This window comes from Procambarus clarkii, chromosome 36 (assembly GCF_040958095.1).
Source record: "Procambarus clarkii isolate CNS0578487 chromosome 36, FALCON_Pclarkii_2.0, whole genome shotgun sequence".
Taxonomy (NCBI): domain Eukaryota; kingdom Metazoa; phylum Arthropoda; class Malacostraca; order Decapoda; family Cambaridae; genus Procambarus; species Procambarus clarkii.
In genome coordinates, this window is record NC_091185.1 from 6,725,273 (window position 1) to 6,748,740 (window position 23,468).

A 23,468-nucleotide genomic window follows, 5' to 3' on the forward strand; every position below is an offset into this window, starting at 1 on the left:
GACAGTTGAGGTGGAGGCGGCTGACAGTTGAGGTGGAGGCGGCTGACAGTTGAGGTGGAGGAGGCTGACAGTTGAGGTGGAGGAGGCTGACAGTTGAGGTGGAGGAGGCTGACAGTTGAGGTGGAGGAGGCTGACAGTTGACCTGAAGGAGGCTGACAGTTGAGGTGGAGGAGGCTGACAGTTGAGCTGGAGGAGGCTGACAGTTGAGGTGGAGGAGGCTGACAGTTGACCTGGAGGAGGCTGACAGTTGAGGTGGAGGCTGACAGTTGAGGTGGAGGAGGCTGACAGTTGAGGTGGAGGAGGCTGACAGTTGAGGTGGAGGAGGCTGACAGTTGAGCTGGAGGCGGCTGACAGTTGAGCTGGAGGCGGCTGACAGTTGAGGTGGAGGCGGCTGACAGTTGAGGTGGAGGCGGCTGACAGTTGAGGTGGAGGCGGCTGACAGTTGAGGTGGAGGCGGCTGACAGTTGAGGTGGAGGCGGCTGACAGTTGAGGTGGAGGCGGCTGACAGTTGAGGTGGAGGCGGCTGACAGTTGAGGTGGAGGCGGCTGACAGTTGAGGTGGAGGCGGCTGACAGTTGAGGTGGAGGCGGCTGACAGTTGAGGTGGAGGCGGCTGACAGTTGAGCTGGAGGCGGCTGACAGTTGAGCTGGAGGCGGCTGACAGTTGAGCTGGAGGCGGCTGACAGTTGAGCTGGAGGCGGCTGACAGTTGAGCTGGAGGCGGCTGACAGTTGACCTGGAGGCGGCTGACAGTTGACCTGGAGGCGGCTGACAGTTGACCTGGAGGCGGCTGACAGTTGAGGTGGAGGAGGCTGACAGTTGAGGTGGAGGCGGCTGACAGTTGAGCTGGAGGCGGCTGACAGTTGAGCTGGAGGAGGCTGACAGTTGAGCTGGAGGAGGCTGACAGTTGAGGTGGAGGAGGCTGACAGTTGAGCTGGAGGAGGCTGACAGTTGAGCTGGAGGCGGCTGACAGTGTATTGATGCTGTCCTCTCCTGCTCCGGCGCCAGTCTCCACTCTTGTCATCGTTATCATAAGTTATCGCCGGCTGGGACAACTTGGGGCTCTCTACCAACCAAGTCAACTTAGGTGGGGCTTCATGCCTGTGAAATTATTGTCCAAAATCGTTCGGTTTGTTGACAGAAAATGTCTGTTGGTGGAGGTGAGGTGGGTACCCCAGAGGTATCTGGCAGCCACTGAGTACCCCAGAGGTATCTGGCAGCCACTGAGTACCCCAGAGGTATCTGGCAGCCACTGAGTACCCCAGAGGTATCTGGCAGCCACTGAGTACCCCAGAGGTATCTGGCAGCCACTGAGTACCCCAGAGGTATCTGGCAGCCACTGAGTACCCCAGAGGTATCTGGCAGCCACTGAGTACCCCAGAGGTATCTGGCAGCCACTGAGTACCCCAGAGGTATCTGGCAGCCACTGAGTACCCCAGAGGTATCTGGCAGCCACTGAGTACCCCAGAGGTATCTGGCAGCCACTGAGTACCCCAGAGGTATCTGGCAGCCACTGGGTACCCCAGAGGTATCTGGCAGCCACTGGGTACCCCAGAGGTATCTGGCAGCCACTGGGTACCCCAGAGGTATCTGGCAGCCACTGGGTACCCCAGAGGTATCTGGCAGCCACTGGGTACCCCAGAGGTATCTGGCAGCCACTGGGTACCCCAGAGGTATCTGGCAGCCACTGGGTACCCCAGAGGTATCTGGCAGCCACTGGGTACCCCAGAGGTATCTGGCAGCCACTGGGTACCCCAGAGGTATCTGGCAGCCACTGGGTACCCCAGAGGTATCTGGCAGCCACTGGGTACCCCAGAGGTATCTGGCAGCCACTGGGTACCCCAGAGGTATCTGGCAGCCACTGGGTACCCCAGAGGTATCTGGCAGCCACTGGGTACCCCAGAGGTATCTGGCAGCCACTGGGTACCCCAGAGGTATCTGGCAGCCACTGGGTACCCCAGAGGTATCTGGCAGCCACTGGGTACCCCAGAGGTATCTGGCAGCCACTGGGTACCCCAGAGGTATCTGGCAGCCACTGGGTACCCCAGAGGTATCTGGCAGCCACTGGGTACCCCAGAGGTATCTGGCAGCCACTGGGTACCCCAGAGGTATCTGGCAGCCACTGGGTACCCCAGAGGTATCTGGCAGCCACTGGGTACCCCAGAGGTATCTGGCAGCCACTGGGTACCCCAGAGGTATCTGGCAGCCACTGGGTACCCCAGAGGTATCTGGCAGCCACTGGGTACCCCAGAGGTATCTGGCAGCCACTGGGTACCCCAGAGGTATCTGGCAGCCACTGGGTACCCCAGAGGTATCTGGCAGCCACTGGGTACCCCAGAGGTATCTGGCAGCCACTGGGTACCCCAGAGGTATCTGGCAGCCACTGGGTACCCCAGAGGTATCTGGCAGCCACTGGGTACCCCAGAGGTATCTGGCAGCCACTGGGTACCCCAGAGGTATCTGGCAGCCACTGGGTACCCCAGAGGTATCTGGCAGCCACTGGGTACCCCAGAGGTATCTGGCAGCCACTGGGTACCCCAGAGGTATCTGGCAGCCACTGGGTACCCCAGAGGTATCTGGCAGCCACTGGGTACCCCAGAGGTATCTGGCAGCCACTGGGTACCCCAGAGGTATCTGGCAGCCACTGGGTACCCCAGAGGTATCTGGCAGCCACTGGGTACCCCAGAGGTATCTGGCAGCCACTGGGTACCCCAGAGGTATCTGGCAGCCACTGGGTACCCCAGAGGTATCTGGCAGCCACTGGGTACCCCAGAGGTATCTGGCAGCCACTGGGTACCCCAGAGGTATCTGGCAGCCACTGGGTACCCCAGAGGTATCTGGCAGCCACTGGGTACCCCAGAGGTATCTGGCAGCCACTGGGTACCCCAGAGGTATCTGGCAGCCACTGGGTACCCCAGAGGTATCTGGCAGCCACTGGGTACCCCAGAGGTATCTGGCAGCCACCGGGTACCCCAGAGGTATCTGGCAGCCACCGGGTACCCCAGAGGTATCTGGCAGCCACCGGGTACCCCAGAGGTATCTGGCAGCCACCGGGTACCCCAGAGGTATCTGGCAGCCACCGGGTACCCCAGAGGTATCTGGCAGCCACCGGGTACCCCAGAGGTATCTGGCAGCCACCGGGTACCCCAGAGGTATCTGGCAGCCACCGGGTACCCCAGAGGTATCTGGCAGCCACCGGGTACCCCAGAGGTATCTGGCAGCCACCGGGTACCCCAGAGGTATCTGGCAGCCACCGGGTACCCCAGAGGTATCTGGCAGCCACCGGGTACCCCAGAGGTATCTGGCAGCCACCGGGTACCCCAGAGGTATCTGGCAGCCACCGGGTACCCCAGAGGTATCTGGCAGCCACCGGGTACCCCAGAGGTATCTGGCAGCCACCGGGTACCCCAGAGGTATCTGGCAGCCACCGGGTACCCCAGAGGTATCTGGCAGCCACCGGGTACCCCAGAGGTATCTGGCAGCCACCGGGTACCTCCAGAGGTATCTGGCAACCATATGTTTCCGCCTCCGCCGGGGATCGAACCCGGGCCTTGGGAACTACGAACCCAGAACGCTGTCCACTCAGCCGCGAGACCCCGTAGTACGGGCCCTTAAGTGGCATGTTATACAGGTGGCTGACGCCGGCTAGTGGTCCCTCCTTGACAGATCAATGAAGCTTTCCTGCCATGTGAAGTAAGATGAAGTCCATGTTGACGTGTGAGTGCAGCTCCCCGGGCAGGGGGAGGACCCCCTCACCAACCATACTTGCGGAAATCAATGTTTGACACATGAGTTTAAACATCATCAACATCCGGATGTAAACATCTCTAGCCGGGTGTACACAGACAGACGCCAGGTACTGACGGACAGCTTCACTTCTGAAATGTTGGTGCGGGGAGTAAGGATTGATTGCTGCAGGTTTGGTCTGCAGGTCAAGGGGGAGTGATGCAAGTGAGTGATTGCTTGCACATATCTTGGCCAGCTTTTGGGGCCTTCACATAAATCTGTGTCTATGAAGACGAATGTTTAGGCGTGGCGGGAGACCGGGCCCGTGGAGACCGGGCCCGTGGAGACCGGACCCGTGGAGACCGGACCCGTGGAGACCTGGGCCCGTGGAGACCAGGGCCCGTGGAGACCGGATCCGGGCCTTGGTTATCCATAGAGTGTGAGGTATGGATGGAAGGAGAATGGGAGGCAAGGAGAGAGAGAATGAGGGGAGGAGAATGAGAGAGACAAACAGATACGAGACCCGGACCCCGCCGGGTATCTCCCCCCCCCCCCCCTCTAGTACAGTATAATACAAACTAATATACATTTAATAAACCCTTGTTAGGTATAAAAAAATTAACAATTTACAAAATAATTTGAGAAAGAGAAAATTCAAAATAATACCGATAGATTACCAAACTACGAGCAATAAATGTATAATGTCAATGTAATTGAAACTTGAACAACAACAACTGCTGCTAGTGTGGCAAGACAGGTCAGTGTCCGCCGCAACATATTGGAATATTGTGCATATTCATACACACGACACATTACTCCCCACCACCATTGATAACGGATTGCCTGCCATGACTCCTGAGGTGTGAGCCCTGTGTGTCACAGCTCCACACTGCCCACACTGGACCACGGCTCCTCCTGCTGGACAATATATCCGGGGCGGACCAACTGACGTTCACACAATCTTACTAAGATACGAAAGCAGGTGATCTGATCCCCAGGTGAGACTGACGGAGCATGGAGCATCTTGAGGGCACTAAGTAAGCTGGAACATTCTTGGACACATTCTCAGCTCCTGTGTTGGTAGATACAAGCCTTCTGGTAATGGCAGAAGGCTTCAGGCAGGCTTGGGGGGTCGCTGGGAACATTCATAAAGATTTATAGACCTCTCTGGCCCTGCTGTAATTCGAGAAGGTAATAAAACTTTGAAATAATATAAAAACTTCAGCAAATTGGTTGGTGAAAATACTAGGCGGCCAGTGTCAACCAGACCCCAGTGGTTAGAGAAGCAGGAGGCTCTTGGTTCACGTTGGAAAGAGGTGATTCAAGTGGGAAAGGACCCCATAGTACACATCATTAGAGGTGTGTGTGTGTGTGTGTGTGTGTGTGTGTGTGTGTGTGCACCAGCCGACTCTTTAGTATCTAAGTTACATTTGCCTATTCTGCTTACAAAAATGTTCAGTTAGCATGTTCAATTTCTGTTTAATAAGAACATAAGAACAAAGGTAACTGCAGAAGGCCTATTGGCCCATACGAGGCAGCTCCTATCTATAACCACACAATCCCACTCATAAAGGCAAATGATAGAGCTTATAAAGATGTTAATTGACCTCTTTCATTCCTTATACTCACACTACATTTACCTTATTGCCTGAGAGACTCTCGAGCATCCACGCAGGCTTTTCCTGGCCAGGGTTCGATCCTCTCAACGCTCTCCTTAACAAAGCCTTAAATGTTTACCATCTTTTTACGTTTTCTGAATTATTGTTTGGATTAAAACCATAAATTTTATGTCAAAATGTTTGCAAATAAATATTTTGATTATAGATGCAAAAAGAGGTGTATTGACCTCTTGTGCGTGACAGCGTTGAATATAATGGAGAACAAAGATAACCAATTTCTTGACTATCTCTCTGACTAGCAGAACAATTTCTAGAACAGTTCTATAGAAGCAGCGTGTTAGCGAGCACCGCTGATCATTAAGTCATTAAACAAGCGCCCTTAACGAGGTGTTCAGAACACATAGTAAACTATATATTGTGAATGCCAACACATATTCTCCATTAAGCTGGACCCTTGACTAAGAGAGCCAGCCAGCCCCACACGGGGTATACATCATACTATACACACCAAGTATACCTCTTGGTGTATGGTGGTATGACCTGTGCTCCCGCCTCTCTCCTCTACACAACACTCACACACTTCTTGCAAAATTTGTTCTGCTCTGTTCAGCAAAATTTAATTCAATGAAATAAATTCAATAAATAACTGGGTCTGTGTTACAACCGCATAACTATATAATATTATAAAGATAAATATATAGAGATATTCCTGTGACACACCAGGAAGCCAACGTGAGCAGAGACACATGACAAAAGGTTTGAGTGAAGAGCTTGGCCTTTGTGAGTGAAGAGGTTTATCAAGCGTCAGTCTAGACAAGGCTGTCCCGGACCTCTTGTTGGGACTGGTTAGGTCTTCCTGGGGGGGTGAGGGGGACCTGGGGGGTGGTGAGGCACACCCCAGGGGGGAAGAGATGGGGTGATAAAGGTCTGGTGGAGGGGAGAGGTAGGGGTCGCTCGCCCCCAAGGTTAACTGCCTCACCAAACGACCGTAAACGACCAATTTAACCAATCCGCTGGTCTTGGCAGGATGACGTGATTATCTCTGGCCCAAGTAAATATCTGAGGCGGGAATGGAGACTGCGGGTTATCTCTCCAAGCACACAAGGACACACAGGCACACACAGGCACACACAGGCACACACAAGCACACACAGGCACACACAGGCACACACAGGCACACACAAAACAAACAACAGATTTTGTTATGTCATGAACCCATAATTATCGTCGTCTACTCCTTCATAACCACTTGTGTGTGGGGGGGGGGGGGGGAGGTCAGGTTACACACATACACAAGGACTAACGGCAGCCTCCATCTTGGAACACCGCCTGCAGCAGCTCCTGCAGCAGCGCCTGCAGCAGCTCCTGCAGCAGCGCCTGCAGCAGCGCCTGCAGCAGCTCCTGCAGCAGCTCCTGCAGCAGGCGGAGAGTTGGACTGACCTCCACGTCTTCAATATTTACTCCACTGACCTTCCTCTCGTCTACTGCATCTATTCATGTGTCTAGAGTGGGGAAGGAGAGAGAGAGAGAGAGAGAAAGGGAGAGAGAGAGATATGCATATATATGCATGAGAAAACGCTTGATTTCTGAAGGATTCGAACCCGATGAGCAAGGCCTCCATGCTCCTTGGCAGTCCAGTACTATAACCACTCAGCCACCGACGGTACACAAGTATTGGGAAGTCATCAGACCTATAACCCCAACACCCTACACTACCCCCAACACCCGGCAACACTCGTGGCATTACTGGACACATATATCACCACATCACGTCATCATGGTGGAGCAGGAGCACCTGTGCGTCATGCTGCCGCCGCCATGTTGAAGTGATGTGGTGAAGCGCCTCTGCCCAATAGTATGAAAACTTAGTATATTTGGTATTTATATATTGAAGAGGCAATTTGGGGCACCTCTGGTGATTGACGGCTTGTGGAGACCATCACTCTTAAGTTTACCAGCCTACAAAGTGGTTGGGCACCATTCCTTTCCCCCGTCCCATCCCGAATCCTTATCCTGACCCCTTCCCAGTGCTATATATTCGAAATGACTTGGGGTTTTCCCCTCATAGTTTCCTTACCTAATACTCTTGTCATAACACTCTACGGTAAACAACACCCGCGTTTCAATACTTCACCAGTCTGGGTTTTTTGTTTTAACATATGGTGTCTTCTCTCTCTAGCATTTGTGTAACTTAACCCATAATTGTTAGTTTTTAATTTATTATTATTATTATTAGTAGTAATAGCAGTAGTATAGAAGGTGTAGCAACACCCGCTATGTGTAAATGCATTAAAAATATAATTTTATGTGACTTACACTATTTCTTAAGGTGTTGTATACATAATAATTACACCATAACTGCCTCTTGTTAATTACTTTCAACACTGGTGATTGCCTTGTGTGGGTGCCTCACTTGTCAATTATGCTAATAATGATAATATACATTTTAATTAATGGTGAGGCACATATGGGCGCGAAGGGACGAATAATGAAGGACATTATACCACATATCACCATTGTCCCATATACCCGGGACCTGCAGTGTAGCTACAGTGTAACCTGTGTTCCCCCTCAAGTAACCTATGCTCACTTAACGAGAATGATATGGACTACAGGAAACCTTAATTTGACCCTAACTTATCTACCTTTCCTCAGTGTAATCGATGTTAACGGCAGTTAATTAACAGTTATGGTAATGTTATCCAAGAAGACGAGGCTGAAGATAGTTTGGTATTATAAGCCAGTGTAGTAAGATAATTAGGTTAATTACCCGAGGCGGGATCCGTGATTACCCCTGGTGTACAGGCCACAGTGAGGACACACACACCAGTTACCTTAATGAAGTCGTATTTCACAGCGCCTTGTGGTCTCACATGCACGCACACACACGCACACACACACACACACACACACACACACGCACACACGCACACACGCACACACGCACACACGCACGCACACACACACACACACACACACACACACACACACACACACACACACACACACACACACACAAACACACACCCACAGCAGTGATATTTATTATTATTAGGTGATAGTGATATTATTTCATTAGGAAGCAATGTGGTGGAGGCTGACTCCATACACAGTTTCAAGTGTAGATATGATAGAGCCCAGTAGGCTCAGGAACCTGTACACCAGTTGATTGACAGTTGAGAGGCGGGACCAAAGAGCCAGAGCTCAACCCCCGCAAGCACAACTAGGTGAGTACACACACACACACACACACACACACACACACACACACACACACACACACACACGCACGCGCGCGCGCGCGAACTCCTTTTCATGTATTCCATCTTTCAACGTTCATGTCATGCCTCTCTCCCTCCCTCCGTCCCTCAGCTCCGCACACAATATAACTTTACCCAAACTTGTCATCGGCCGATCACAATGTTAAAAACTTCAGCCAGTTTGGCATGTCAAGGAAGGAAGGGAGCGAGGCACAAGGGGAGAGTGAGTGAGTGAGTGAGTCCGTCTAGAGACACACACAAGAGAGGAAGAAGATGAATAACCAAAACCTTTTTCTCTTCCGAAGTTTAAAGAAATAATAATAATACTAATGAAGGAGATATATAGAGGCATGACAGAGGAGGGTTTGTAGTCCTTGTGTGTCAGTTCTGTCTTCTGTCTTCCCCTTCACCACATCTTGTTCCCTCTCTTCCTCCAACACTGTCTCTTTCCCCTTCCCTCCGTCCCCTCCCCTCACCTTCTCTCTCCCCTTCCCTGTTGTCACTTGAAGGGGAGAGGTGGTGGTGGTGTTGCCACTTGAGGTGGTGTTGCCACTTGAGGTGGTGGTGTCACTTGAGGTGGTGGTGGTGTTGAAGGGGCTGTAAGGGGTCTACCAGCCACAGCCTCTTATAAGGAGCTCAGGAAACAATGGATCCTCCCAGATCAACATGAATTCCATCACAGGTGAAGGATTTCCATTTTATTTCAGAGTTGGTCTCGGAAGGCGGGTTAGAGGAGCCTGTGGAACCCCAGCCAGGCTCCAGAGGCTACATTCACGAAGCAGTTACGCTAACACTTACGAACCTCTACATCTTATCTTAATCTTTGGCGGCTTTGTTTACAATTATTAAACAGTTAATGAGCTCCGAAATACCAGGAGCAATTCATTTTTTTAATTTATTAGTATAAGGAGATCTTTTACAATTATTACATAACAGAACGTCGCATTTTGACGTATACTCCACCTAAGGTTAAAAATTGTCGTACTAGAACATGGAAGCGGCTCGCGAAATTGACATGCTGTCCCGTTTTCTGTTTTGAGTTCTCTGGAAGGTTAGGTAAAGGGCACTTTAGTAGGACAGTTTCTTGACGTTGGGAGACCTTAGGAGGACGGACTGGGTGATCACCGGGTGTATTACACCACTATCCATGTTGTTCTGTACTTCATCCATGTCGATCACTGACCGGAAGGGTGTGTGTGTACTCACCTAGTTGTACTCACCTAGTTGTGTTTGCGGGGGTTGAGCTCTGGCTCTTTGGTCCCGCCTCTCAACCGTCAGTGTGTGTGTGTGTGTGTGTGTGTGTGTGTGTGTGTGTGTGTGTGTGTGTAATTACCTAAGTGTAGTTACAGGATTAGAGCTACGCTCGTGGTGTCCCGTCTTCCCAGCACTCTTTCTCATATAACGCTTTGAAACTACTGACGGTCTTGGCCTCCACCACCTTCTCACTTAACTTGTTCCAACCGTCTACCACTCTATTTGCGAAGGTGAATTTTCTTATATTTCTTCGGCATCTGTGTTTAGCTGTGTGTGTGTGTGTGTGTGTGTACTCACCTATTTGTGCTTGCAGGATCGAGCATTGACTCTTGGATCCCGCCTTTCCAGCTATCGGTTGTTTACAGCAATGACTGTCCCATTTCCCTATCATACCTAGCTTTAAAAGTATGAATAGTATTTGCTTCCACAACCTCTGTGTGTGTGTGTGTGTGTGTGTGTGTGTGTGTGTGTGTGTGTGTGTGTGTGTGTGTGGATCCCAGTGGTCAGTGCAGCTCTTCACTCTCACAATCCCTCACTAAACTTTATCCTCTTGCAATGATAAAGCTTTCATTTTTTTCATTTTTTTTATTTATATCCGTTTTCCATTTTTTCCTAAACATTCCATTCATAATATTTTTATTTGGTATTTGAGTTAAAAGTAACGAAGATATGACTAAAGGTAACCTAGCCTCCCCTCACCTAAGTCACTAATTCATGTTCTTTATATAATATAATAATATTAATTTAAATATACGAATTCGATTTTTTTTAAGAAATTGACGGAAATCACTTTGCCTGTTAGGCAAATCGAGCGTTGCATACTAGACCAAGTAGTACGTTCTGGCTATTAGGTACATAAATACCTACATACATATAATGACATATACATAAATACATGTGTGTTTAAATCACGAAAAATAAACACGTGATTAAAAATGTGACAGTGTGAGACCACGGAGGAAAACTGAAACAGGAATTTCCTTAAGTACTTTCGTATATTAATACATCTTCAGAAGGAGTGCTGCTTCTGAAGATGTATTAATATACGAAAGTACTTATGGAAATTCCTGTTTCAATTTTCCTCCGTGGTCTGACACTGTCATAAATACATATAGATATTTACATAGAGATATTACAATACATAGAGATATTTACAGCAAGAGTCGAACGGCTTCCATTGCCACTTTGGGAGTGTGGAGCCGCGCCGGTCAGCCACTACACTCTGGCGGATTAATATCGGGTTTGGATGCCCTTCACCAAAAGTATTCTGCTCCCCCAAAAAATTGTTCCCCTCCATTTTCGGGGATTACTTTTTAACAGGATAATTTAATAGGGAAAACAGAGACGATTGTGATGGGGGATGAGGATATGAAGAGGAGTTGAGTGATGTGTGGTGTGTGGCAACCCCCGGGTACTTGAGCGCCATCTGTTGACCGGTGGCGGAGTTAGAGACGTTGGCATGTAAGGTGTTGGGGCCAGATTCACGTAGTAGTTACGCAAGCACTTACGAACCTGTACATCTTTTCTCAAACTTTGGCGGCTTTGTTTAAAATTATTAAACAGTTAATGAGCTCCGAAGCACCAGGAGGCTGTTTATAACAATAACAACAGTTGATTGGCAAGTTTTCATGCTTGTAAACTATTTAATAAATGTAACCAAAGCCGTCAAAGATTGAGGGAAGATGTACACGTTCGTAAGTACTTGCGTAAGTGCTTCGTGAATGAGGGTGTAGGTTGCTAGCGTGTTGAGCGCCTCTCGGAGGCCGGACAACCTGCCGCAGGCACCAGACGCCCACAGTGCTACTCCACCCAGACACTACGAAGACTCTAGGGAACTAGAGACACCAGCGACACCTGACTACCATAGAAACGAAGATGTTTTTACGCTCTCCGGGGAGACTAACGATGGGGCACCTCCGTACACAGCGAAGATGAGGGGCATACACTGGAGGGAGGGAATTATCAGGAGAAGCGCCAAGCCATTACGACTATATAGCACTGGGAAGGAATCAGGATAAAGATTCGGGATGGGACGGTGAGAAAAAGAACGGTGCCCAACCATTTGGACGGTCGGGGATTGAACGCAGACCTGTATGAAGCGAGACCGTCGCTCTATCTTCCAGCCCAAGTGGATGGGTTGAACGCAAGTGAGAAAGGAGCGATTTAATATCACCAGAAAGCCTAACAGCTTGCAGGCATAGTTCAAACCGTGGTTAACCGGTGGCCAAGGTCAAAGGGTTCCACCCAGGGTCAAGGACTCCTGACCAAGGTCAAAGGGTTCCACCCAGAGTCAAGGACTCCTGGCCAAGGTCAAAGGGTTCCACCCAGGGTCAAGTAATCCTGACCAAGGTCAAAGGGTTCCACCCAGGGTCAAGTAATCCTGGCCAAGGTCAAAGGGTTCCACCCAGGGTCAAGTAATCCTGACCAATGTCAAAGGGTTCCACCCAGGGTCAAGTAATCCTGGCCAAGGTCAAAGGGTTCCACCCAGGGTCAAGTAATCCTGGCCAAGGTCAAAGGGTTCCGCCCAGGGTCAAGTAATCCTGGGCAAGGTCACGGGTCAGTAGTGTGAGTGTGAGGGCTGTGTAACATGGTGTGTGCGACAGAACACAGAGGTCAGGACGGGTGGCCAAGCGACCCACGAGGGGATACTTCACCAAACTGACCACTAAACCAATTACTGGCCATTAGTACAATAACCTCGTGCCCACACAACCAACACTTGCCGTTTATTATCCTACTTCACTCTTTTGTTGGTTTTTATCCGCACTTGTGTTTTAAGCGCGCGCGCACACCCCTAGGGCGCCGGTGGCTCCCTGGATAGCACGCTGGATACCTAATCCTGTGGCCCGGGTTCGATTCCCGGCGCCGGCGAGAAACAAAAAAAAAGGCAGAGTTTCTTTCATTGTGATGCCCCTGTTACCTAGCAGTAAATAGGTACCTGGGAGTTAGCCAGCTTTTACGGGCTGCTTCCTGTGTGTGTGCGTGCGTGTGCGTGTGTGCGTGTGTGCGTGCGTGTGCGTGCGTGTGCGTGTGTGTGCGTGTGTGCGTGTGTGCGTGTGTGCGCGTGGAAAAAATAATAGTAACAGTTGAGAGGCGGGACCAAAGAGCCAGAGCTCAACCCCCTCAACCACAACTAGGTGAGTACACACACACAGGCTTACCCTAATACACCTTACAAAGTCAGCCGATGATCCTGAACTAACAAGCGTCATAAGCATTAACTGCGAGAATTAATAATAATTCCCACAATCTGGAATTTCTGGTTTTGAATCCCGGGATAAACACTAGATCAGTACACACTTGGGTCTGTCCTTCATACAGTGCTCCAGGTAACATTTACATAGTGTCATTACTGGCCGTTTATAAAGGTGTGTTTATAATGTCAGCTGTGTGAGGTAATATTACGGAGCAAGACGGACTCGGGGCTCCACCAGGAGTCACTCCACCAGAGGAATGCAACGTGTTGAGGTGCTTCATGTAGAGGCAGGCACCAGCTGTAGAGTGGACCAGGGGCTCTCTAACACGTGTTGTAGTGCTTCATGCAGAGGCAGGCACCAGCTGTAGAGTGGACCAGTGGCTCTCTAACACGTGTTGTAGTGCTTCATGCAGAGGCAGGCACCAGCTGTAGAGTGGACCAGTGGCTCTCTAACACGTGTTGTAGTGCTTCATGCAGAGGCAGGCCCCAGCTGTAGAGTGGACCAGGGGCTCTCTAACACGTGTTGTAGTGCTTCATGTAGAGGCAGGCACCAGCTGTAGAGTGGACCAGGGGCTCTCTAACACGTGTTGTAGTGCTTCATGTAGAGGCAGGCACCAGCTGTAGAGTGGACCAGTGGCTCTCTAACACGTGTTGTAGTGCTTCATGCAGAGGCAGGCACCAGCTGTAGAGTGGACCAGTGGCTCTCTAACACGTGTTGTAGTGCTTCATGCAGAGGCAGGCACCAGCTGTAGAGTGGACCAGTGGCTCTCTAACACGTGTTGTAGTGCTTCATGTAGAGGCAGGCACCAGCTGTAGAGTGGACCAGTGGCTCTCTAACACGTGTTGTAGTGCTTCATGTAGAGGCAGGCACCAGCTGTAGAGTGGACCAGTGGCGCTCTAACACGTCTTGTAGTGCTTCATGTAGAGGCAGGCACCAGCTGTAGAGTGGACCAGTGGCGCTCTAACACGTCTTGTAGTGCTTCATGTAGAGGCAGGCACCAGCTGTAGAGTGGACCAGTGGCTCTCTAACACGTGTTGTAGTGCTTCATGTAGAGGCAGGCACCAGCTGTAGAGTGGACCAGTGGCTCTCTAGAGCTCTGTTTAATCCATGCACATCTGCCATTAGCATCTTAACAAAAGCATTCTTCCTGTCCGCTGTTAATACCCAACTCTTCATAAACTTGAAATAAAAGATGAAATTTTAATTATAGATGGCGTCTTGTTGTTGTTGTTGTTGATGTAAACGTGCAGTTTGTATGACTAGATGGTGACTGTATAGAGCTCTCTCTCGCTCTGTCTCTCTCTCTCTCTCTCTCGCTCTCTCTCTCTCTCGCTCTCTCTCTCTCTCGCTCTCTCTCTCTCTCGCTCTCTCTCTCTCGCTCTCTGTCTCTTGCTCTCTCTCTCGCTCTGTCTCTCGCTCTCTCTCTCGCTCTGTCTCTCTCTCTCTCTCTCTCTCTCTCTCTCTCTCTCTCTCTCTCTCTCGCTCTGTCTCTCTCTCGCTCTGTCTCTCTCTCGCTCTGTCTCTCTCTCGCTCTGTCTCTCTCTCGCTCTCTGTCTCTCGCTGTCTCTCTCGCTCTCGCTCTCTCTCGCTCTCTGTCTCTCTCTCTTTCTCAAAATCAGTAATAATATTTTTTTCTTATTATTTCAGGGATATCGACAACGATGGCCATGAGGATGGTGACGGTGGTGGTGAGTTACGATGATGGTGACGGTGAGTTACAATGATGGTGACGGTGAGTTACAATGATGGTGATGGTGAGTTACAATGATGGTGAGTTACAATGATGGTGACGGTGGTGGTGAGTTACAATGATGGTGACGGTGGTGGTGAGTTACAATGATGGTGACGGTGGTGGTGAGTTACGATGATGGTGAGTTACGATGATGATAGTGGTGAGTTATGATTATGGTGAGTAACAATGATGGTGAGTAACAATGATGGTGGTGGTAGTGAGTTACAGTGATGGTGGTGATGGTGAGTTATGATGATGGTGAGTTACGATGATAGTGAGTTACGATGATGATAGTGGTGAGTTATGATGATGGTGAGTAACAATGATGGTAACAATGATGGTGGTAGTGAGTTACAGTGATGGTGGTGATGGTGAGTTATGATGATGGTGAGTTACAATGATGATGGTGGTGAGTTACAATGATGATGGTGGTGAGTTACAATGATGATGGTGGTGAGTTATGATGGTGAGTTATGATGGTGAGTTACAATGATGATGGTGAGTTACAATGATGATGATGGTGGTGAGTTACAATGATGATGGTGGTGAGTTACAATGATGATGGTGGTGAGTTATGATGATGGTGAGTTACAATGATGATGATGGTGAGTTATGATGATGGTGAGTTACAATGATGGTGGTGAGTTACAATGATGATGGTGAGTTATGATGATGGTGACTGTTGATGATGATGGTGAGTTATGATGGTGATGAAGGTTGTGTTGATGATATAGTTGGCAGTAGTTGGTGATAACAATGATAGTGACATGTTAGTGATTACCAAGGTGGCTATATATTGCTGGTGGTGACGTGATGATGGTGACTAATGGTGCATATTATTTTACTAAAGTGTAGCTAAATGTACCCATACCCTTAGCCCCCCCCCCCGCCCTACCCTGCTGTAAGTCCCTGACGCATGTATAAGACGCCCCTGACGCATGTATAAGACGCCCCTGACGCACGTATAAGACGCCCCTGACGCACGTATAAGACGCCCCTGACGCATGTATAAGACGCCCCTGACGCACGTATAAGACGCCCCTGACGCACGTATAAGACGCCCCTGACGCATGTATAAGACGCCCCTGACGCATGTATAAGACGCCCCTGACGCACGTACAAGACGCCCCTGACGCACGTATAAGACGCCCCTGACGCATGTATAAGACGCCCCTGACGCATGTATAAGACGCCCCTGACGCACGTATAAGACGCCCCTGACGCAAGTATAAGACGCCCGTGACGCACGTATAAGACGCCCCTGACGCACGTATAAGACGCCCCTGACGCACGTATAAGACGCCCCTGACGCACGTATAAGACGCCCCTGACGCATGTATAAGACGCCCCTGACGCATGTATAAGACGCCCCTGACGCACGTATAAGACGCCCCTGACGCACGTATAAGACGCCCCTGACGCATGTATAAGACGCCCCTGACGCACGTATAAGACGCCCCTGACGCACGTATAAGACGCCCCTGACGCACGTATAAGACGCCCCTGACGCATGTATAAGACGCCCCTGACGCACGTATAAGACGCCCCTGACGCATGTATAAGACGCCCCTGACGCACGTATAAGACGCCCCTGACGCACGTATAAGACGCCCCTGACGCACGTATAAGACGCCCCTGACGCACGTATAAGACGCCCCTGACGCACGTATAAGACGCCCCTGACGCACGTATAAGACGCCCCTGACGCATGTATAAGACGCCCCTGACGCATGTATAAGACGCCCCTGACGCACGTATAAGACGCCCCTGACGCACGTATAAGACGCCCCTGACGCATGTATAAGACGCCCCTGACGCATGTATAAGACGCCCCTGACGCACGTATAAGACGCCCCTGACGCACGTATAAGACGCCCCTGACGCACGTATAAGACGCCCCTGACGCACGTATAAGACGCCCCTGACGCACGTATAAGACGCCCCTGACGCATGTATAAGACGCCCCTGACGCACGTATAAGACGCCCCTGACGCATGTATAAGACGCCCCTGACGCACGTATAAGACGCCCCTGACGCATGTATAAGACGCCCCTGACGCATGTATAAGACGCCCCTGACGCATGTATAAGACGCCCCTGACGCACGTATAAGACGTCTCATGTTGAGTGTCCAGTCGTCCAGAGAAGGTGTCACAGGAAGTGTACCGTGGCCACCAGACACCCTCCTCATCTTCACCTGCAACTTTCCTTAACTCAGCTGATCACGTGGTTCGAGCGAGTCAGCATGTTCGTCATCCTCTTGAACTGTGTGACGCTGGGCATGTACCAGCCCTGTGTCGACGAGGTCTGCTCCACCAACCGTTGCAAGATACTCCAGGTGAGTCCTGCTGGCTACTGCTGCTTCCTTGGGGGTCGTGGAGGGTGTCTTGGGGGTTGTGGAGGGTGTCTTGGGGGTTGTGGAGGGTGTCTTGGGGGTTGTGGAGGGTGTCTTGGGGGTCGTGGAGGGAGTCTTGGGGTGGTGGAGGGTGTCTTGGGGTGGTGTAGGGTGTCTTGGGGGTCGTGGAGGGTGTCTTGGGGTGGTGTAGGGTGTCTTGGGGTGGTGTAGGGTGTCTTGGGGTGGTGTAGGGTGTCTTGGGGTGGTGTAGGGGTGTCTTGGGGTGGTGTAGGGGTGTCTTGGGGTGGTGTAGGGTGTCTTGGGGTGGTGTAGGGTGTCTTGGGGTGGTGTAGGGTGTCTTGGGGTGGTGTAGGGTGTCTTGGGGTGGTGTAGGGTGTCTTGGGGTCGTGTAGAGTGTCTTGGGGTCGTGTAGAGTGTCTTGGGGTCGTGTAGGGTGTCTTGGGGTCGTGTAGGGTGTCTTGGGGGTCGTGGAGGGTGTCTTGGGGTCGTGTAGGGTGTCTTGGGGTCGTGTAGGGTGTCTTGGGGTCGTGTAGGGTGTCTTGGGGTCGTGTAGGGTGTCTTGGGGTCGTGTAGAGTGTCTTGGGGTCATGTAGGGTGTCTTGGGGTGGTGGAGGGTGTCTTGGGGTGGTGTAGGGTGTCTTGGGGTGGTGTAGGGTGTCTTGGGGTGGTGTAGGGTGTCTTGGGGTGGTGTAGGGTGTCTTGGGGTCGTGTAGAATGTCTTGGGGTGGTGTAGAGTGTCTTGGGGTCATGTAGGGTGTCTTGGGGTCGTGTAGAATGTCTTGGGGTGGTGTAGAGTGTCTTGGGGTCATGTAGGGTGTCTTGGGGTGGTGGAATGTGTCTTGGGGTCGTGTAGAGTGTCTTGGGGTCATGTAGGGTGTCTTGGGGTCGTGGAGGGTGTCTTGGGGTGGTGTAGGGTGTCTTGGGGTCGTGTAGGGTGTCTTCGGTTCATGTCTAGATGTTTTAAAGGCCTTTGCAGGTCACCAAGCAGCTGATGAAGAAGTTGTTAACCAAGCAGCTGGTGAAGAAGTTGTTAACCAAGCAGCTGATGAAGAAGTTGTTAACCAAGCAGCTGGTGAAGAAGTTGTTAACCAAGCAGCTGGTGAAGAAGTTGTTAACCAAGCAGCTGGTGAAGAAGTTGTTAACCAAGCAGCTGGTGAAGAAGTTGTTAACCAAGCAGCTGGTGAAGAAGTTGTTAACCAAGCAGCTGGTGAAGAAGCTGTTAACCAAACCGACCCATCTTACAAGTTTCACATCTTGACTAAGCAAAAAAGAACAAATGAAAGCTAACGAATCATGGCCATTAGAGGCTCGGGGGGGGGCGGGATGGTGAGAGTTAGGCCTCGAAGGTGCATATATCTGACTGGGGACGCGAGATGAGGTCATCTTTGGTCCGTGAAGGTGAGTAGCAACAGGTCTGGCGGCAGCTGTGTCAGTTATTATAGTCAGATTTACCGAAATGACGCCACTGGTGGAGTGGGAGGGATGGGAGGCTGTACTGGTTGATGGGAGGCTGTACTGGTTGATGGGAGGCTGTACTGGTTGATGGGAGGCTGTACTGGTTGATGGGAGGCTGTACTGGTTGATGGGAGGCTGTACTGGTTGATGGGAGGCTGTACTGGTTGATGGGAGGCTGTACTGGTTGATGGGAGGCTGTACTGGTTGATGGGAGGCTGTACTGGTTGATGGGAGGCTGTACTGGTTGATGGGAGGCTGTACAGGTTGATGGGAGGCTGTACTGGTTGATGGGAGGCTGTACTGGTTGATGGGAGGCTGTACAGGTTGATGGGAGGCTGTACTGGTTGATGGGAGGCTGTACAGGTTGATGGGAGGCTGTACAGGTTGATGGGAGGCTGTACTGGTTGATGGGAGGCTGTACTGGTTGATGGGAGGCTGTACAGGTTGATGGGAGGCTGTACTGGTTGATGGGAGGCTGTACAGGTTGATGGGAGGCTGTACAGGTTGATGGGAGGCTGTACTGGTTGATGGGAGGCTGTACTGGTTGATGGGTGGCTTGATGCGTCTGTACACCAGTTGACCGAGAGTTGAGAGGCGGGAGCAAAGAGCCAGAGCTCAACCCCCACAAGCACAACTAGGGGAGTACACAAACAATGCACCATAACAATGGGAGGTCTGAGATAACAGGAGCCGTGGTCTCCACAACACCAGACGGCCCCAGGCAGGTCTCGGGCACTAACAATAGGCTAGTTATTACTATCCTGGAAAAAATTGTCTCACTTGCAAACACGAATGAGTCTCGACTCTTTATTTTTTATTTTTTTATATACTGTATATTCAAGAGTTGTTACATTCTTGTTGAGCCACTAGGACGCCTGCCGTTTCGCGCAGTTAATCGTCAATTTTCCCTGGAATATGACTCGCCAAATCGTTTAACAACCAGGTACCCATTCACTGCTCGGTGAACAGAGGCTACAGTTAAGTATCTTCCTGGTTAATCTTCCCCAGCCAGGATACGAACCCAGGTAAAGCGCTCGCACCTTTTCATGGGGGACTGTGTTCCGCATTTGGCAAAGGTCGTGTTCCTGGAAGAACCTTCTAAAGCTCCTTATTGACCTGTTCCCGCAACTGCTACCTACAGGATTAATTAATTAAACCATTTTTAAAAAGATTAAAAACACCAGTTTTCCTTATCAGGTCAGTGGACCCATGTGACATTATGGTAAAGAAGAACGAGCCATACTTCACCTATAAGTGTAACTCGGTGAGACATCACTAAGAGTGGCATGTTAGCATCTTGTGAAAGGTGACATGCACTCTTTAAGAAAACGGGCAAAGGGTAAAAGGTTGGCATATCGTTGGAAAAAGAAATGAGAGAGCTGTCAAAGATGCCACTGGAGACAGAACTCAGGCGGCGGTCGCTACTGGAAATATTGGACTTCTTCAACGAGAAATGTTGGGAGACAGCCGGCCAATTTGTCCCTCTCCGGAGAGAAGAGAATAGAAGGCATAAGACCAACCTATGGCTTAACCATGGGTGTAAGGAAGCAAGGAGCATGAGCACTTAGACATAGAAAAGTATAAAATCAAAAAAAGTATTTATCTTGCCTGAAACGTTGTGCATAATTGGTTCCACAAATCAACAACCCTGTTACCGAACCAGTATTTACCCAGGTTTTTCCTAAATCTAAACTAATCCAATTTATACCCATTGTTTAAATGGGTTTAAGAAATATCTTAAATAATAATAAGTGTCAGTAAATAAGAACTCCAGCATGGGATACGATGTTATTTTTATGTATACCTTACCTGAGGGCCACTAATACTAGTGATCTCGACGAGGACAGGAAGCCGGCGGCTTGTCAAAGGCCCCCCCCCATTTTCCCTTATCTTTTCTAGCTGTATTTTAAAACGCCAGATTTTTAGCGTTTACGGATTCAGCGGGTAGGCGGTTCCGCGGGTTTACAACCCCATGGGTGAAAAAGCATCTGCTGTTCTCAGTGCTACATTGTGGCTTGTTAAGCTGGAACCCGTTGTTCCTCGTTCATGTTACAGCTGATCTTTTGAAGAAAATGTCCGGATCAACATCCTCCAGATTGTTTAGTATTTTAATATATAATATATATGTAATAATATATAATGTATAATAGAGGTGGTTGTAATAGTGCTGGTGGTGATGGTGGAACACCTTCCACAGATGTTCGACGACGCAATCTTTGCCTTCTTCGCCGTGGAGATGGTGATCAAGATGGTGGCGATGGGGTGGTCTGGGAAAGGGGCTTACATGGCTGACTCCTGGAACAGACTGGATCTTTTCATCGTGGTGGCCGGGTAAGTGTCCCCTGCACACATCTTCCCCTCCTCATTCATCACTCGCTCATCATTATTATCTCTCAATTATTAGTGACTTTAAACATATTATATAATATGTTATTTTAATTATTATTATTGTTAAGTGTGTGCAGAACGTTATAATATGTGGGAATGTGGGTGGAAAACATTTTGTAATGAACTTGACCATTCATAGTCCCTTACCCAGAGTAATATCTTGATCTAAATTTAACCCTTAACTCTTCGCCTTCCAAGAGAATGTAAATTAAGCTTTTTCAATCTCTTCACAAGGAAGATTTTTTATTTGTGGGGTTAGATCTGCCAATCTTTTGAGAACACCATCTACATCTGCCAATCTTTTGAGAACACCATCTACATCTGCCAATCTTCAATTGACCATCTAGGTAGTCTTGATATGATTCGCAGTCTTCTCGATTTGTTTCCTGCTTAATTTTAGTAATAGTCTGTAAATTTGTAAATATTGCTACTCAATAATATTTGTAAATCATTTATGTTTTGCCTGGAAAGTTATGAGGTAAGTGTGCTATATCACAGGACACAAACTCCACTTACAGTAACAAGATATATATTATTCTGAACCTCATTCACAATATTCCCTCATCATGGCCCACAAGGGCCGTGATGAAGGTTCGAATCTACACCCGGGATGTTCCCGTGTGTAGATTCCTTAGACTGAGCACCTTACTCAACTGTATCACCACATAGTCAAAGCAATTGCAACCTGGAGTGTGTGTGAAAATTGTTGGGATAGATATAATGAGAACTACTAGGGACTTGTACTGTACTAAATTAACAAATTACTGTATGCAAAATTAATTCAACTAAAGTCCCTAGCTAGGGTCGTTAATCGTAGTTCCTTCTTCCTAATGACACTGGGCTGTAAGGGGCTGGTGGGGTCCCTAATTGATCAAAATTTCAATGATCTGCCAGACCTCTCTCTTTTTTTAAGAGGCCTTGCTTGTAGATATAGAAATTTAGTAGTCTTGTTGAGAGACGCCTTAGAATGTATTATTAAATCAAAAGCTCTCCAGAAGGCATCCCAATTTTCTTCAGCTTTGCCCTCAAATATGGTAAATGTACTTTTGGGAGCTCGGCTGCTATATGTGGGATAGTTAAGGTACCAAACTGAGTGGATGTGCTCACATTTGGTTGTGCTACTGCAAGTCTGATTAATTGATCTAGACGATCCTGAATTATATTTTCATAATTGCTGTTTCAGCTCTGATATCCTGAAGTTTCCTTCGGGTTAAATCAGCATTAGCCATCTCTGTTAGATAAATCTCTGCATGGCAATTGATTTTATCAAATTTATCAACTGCAGCATTGACCCTGTTATTCAAGATGATTAAATCAAGAGATACCTGATTAGCTAACTCTTGACATCTGTCAAGCTGTTGAGTTAAGTGATTTTGTAGACACTTTAGTGTCCTTGACACTAAACTTTTTTCTTTGACTTTTCCAAGATATTATATTTTTTGATTACAGGAATCATTGAAGGAATGATTGTCAGGAATATTTTATTCCTGTCTAATTAGGTAATGATTCCAAAGATCATTACCTCCCTGGAATTCTTTCAGGGAGGAAAGGAAGACCTTTCCTCCCTGGAATCTGGATATAGCAGGAGCTGAAAGTCAAGTGTGTTGTCACTTGACTTGTCAAGTGTAAAGTTGTGTCATTACACGTTGTCACTTGTCAAGTGTAAAGTTGTGTCATTACACGTTGTCACTTGTCAAGTGTAAAGTTGTGTCATTACAAGTTGTCACCTGTCAAGTGTAAAGTTGTGTCATTACAAGTTGTCACTTGACAAGTGAATAAAGAATTGTCAAGTGTAAAAATTTGGTTTTCATCCGATTGCACCAAATCGGTAAATTTTGTAATTAACTATTTAAAAATAGTAAATGGCAATATTTTTTGCAAAATTATTACAAGATATATTACCCTAGTAGGGGGTTGATAAAATCCTGTAGAAATGCCTAATGATTTGACCTGCAATAGGGTTTACTACAGTTAATATAGGTAATATTGTAATGAAATATTCTTACTGTGTTAAAAAACACTTTTAAAGAGTATCTTTAAAGATAGATATTTTCAGAGCAGCTCTGAAAGTCAGTTGATTAAAGATTATGCTGGATAATACACTCAAAAGTGTTTATATAATGTTATACATCATATACTTCCACAAGTGAAGTATAATGATATATATATATATATATGTGAAATAAGATGCAGTTGTGTCTGTAATAACTGATAAAATTAAGTACTGTGGTTTTTGACAGAGAACTGTTACTAGTATGTTATGTATGCTTACTAGGAAATGGATATGATTGGCCACAGGAAACAATTTGTTCACTTAGATATATAGATATTGGCTGTTAGCTAGGTTAAGCTAGATTATGTATTAATTATTCCAATGCAAATGAAGAAGTTTCTTATGTATACTGGAATAATATGGATGATCTAGTTTAAAAAGTATAAAATCACTAGAAGGTGAAGGGACGACGACATTTCGGTCCGTCCTGG

The 23,468-nt window shown here is 48.6% G+C and overlaps 2 protein-coding genes across 2 annotated transcripts in view; one reads left to right on the forward strand and one right to left on the reverse strand.

Moving 5' to 3' along the window:
* LOC138371578 (uncharacterized) overlaps positions 1 to 13,068 on the reverse strand; it is a 14,032-nt gene extending 964 nt beyond the window's left edge. The window contains exons 1-3 of the mRNA XM_069336463.1: positions 13,018 to 13,068; positions 6,647 to 6,755; positions 1 to 1,063 (exon numbers count right to left, since the gene is read on the reverse strand). The exon at positions 1 to 1,063 is cut by the window's left edge and continues 964 nt beyond it. Coding sequence (XP_069192564.1) covers positions 1 to 1,063; positions 6,647 to 6,755; positions 13,018 to 13,068 — 1,223 coding nt within the window. The remainder of the gene's footprint in view (positions 1,064 to 6,646; positions 6,756 to 13,017) is intronic.
* The window catches only part of LOC123756102 (Ca[2+]-channel protein alpha[[1]] subunit T), a 487,984-nt gene that overhangs the window by 180,382 nt on the left and 284,134 nt on the right, over positions 1 to 23,468 (forward strand). The window contains exons 2-4 of the mRNA XM_069336529.1: positions 14,701 to 14,763; positions 17,004 to 17,123; positions 20,794 to 20,927. Coding sequence (XP_069192630.1) covers positions 14,752 to 14,763; positions 17,004 to 17,123; positions 20,794 to 20,927 — 266 coding nt within the window. The 5' untranslated portion in view covers positions 14,701 to 14,751. The remainder of the gene's footprint in view (positions 1 to 14,700; positions 14,764 to 17,003; positions 17,124 to 20,793; positions 20,928 to 23,468) is intronic.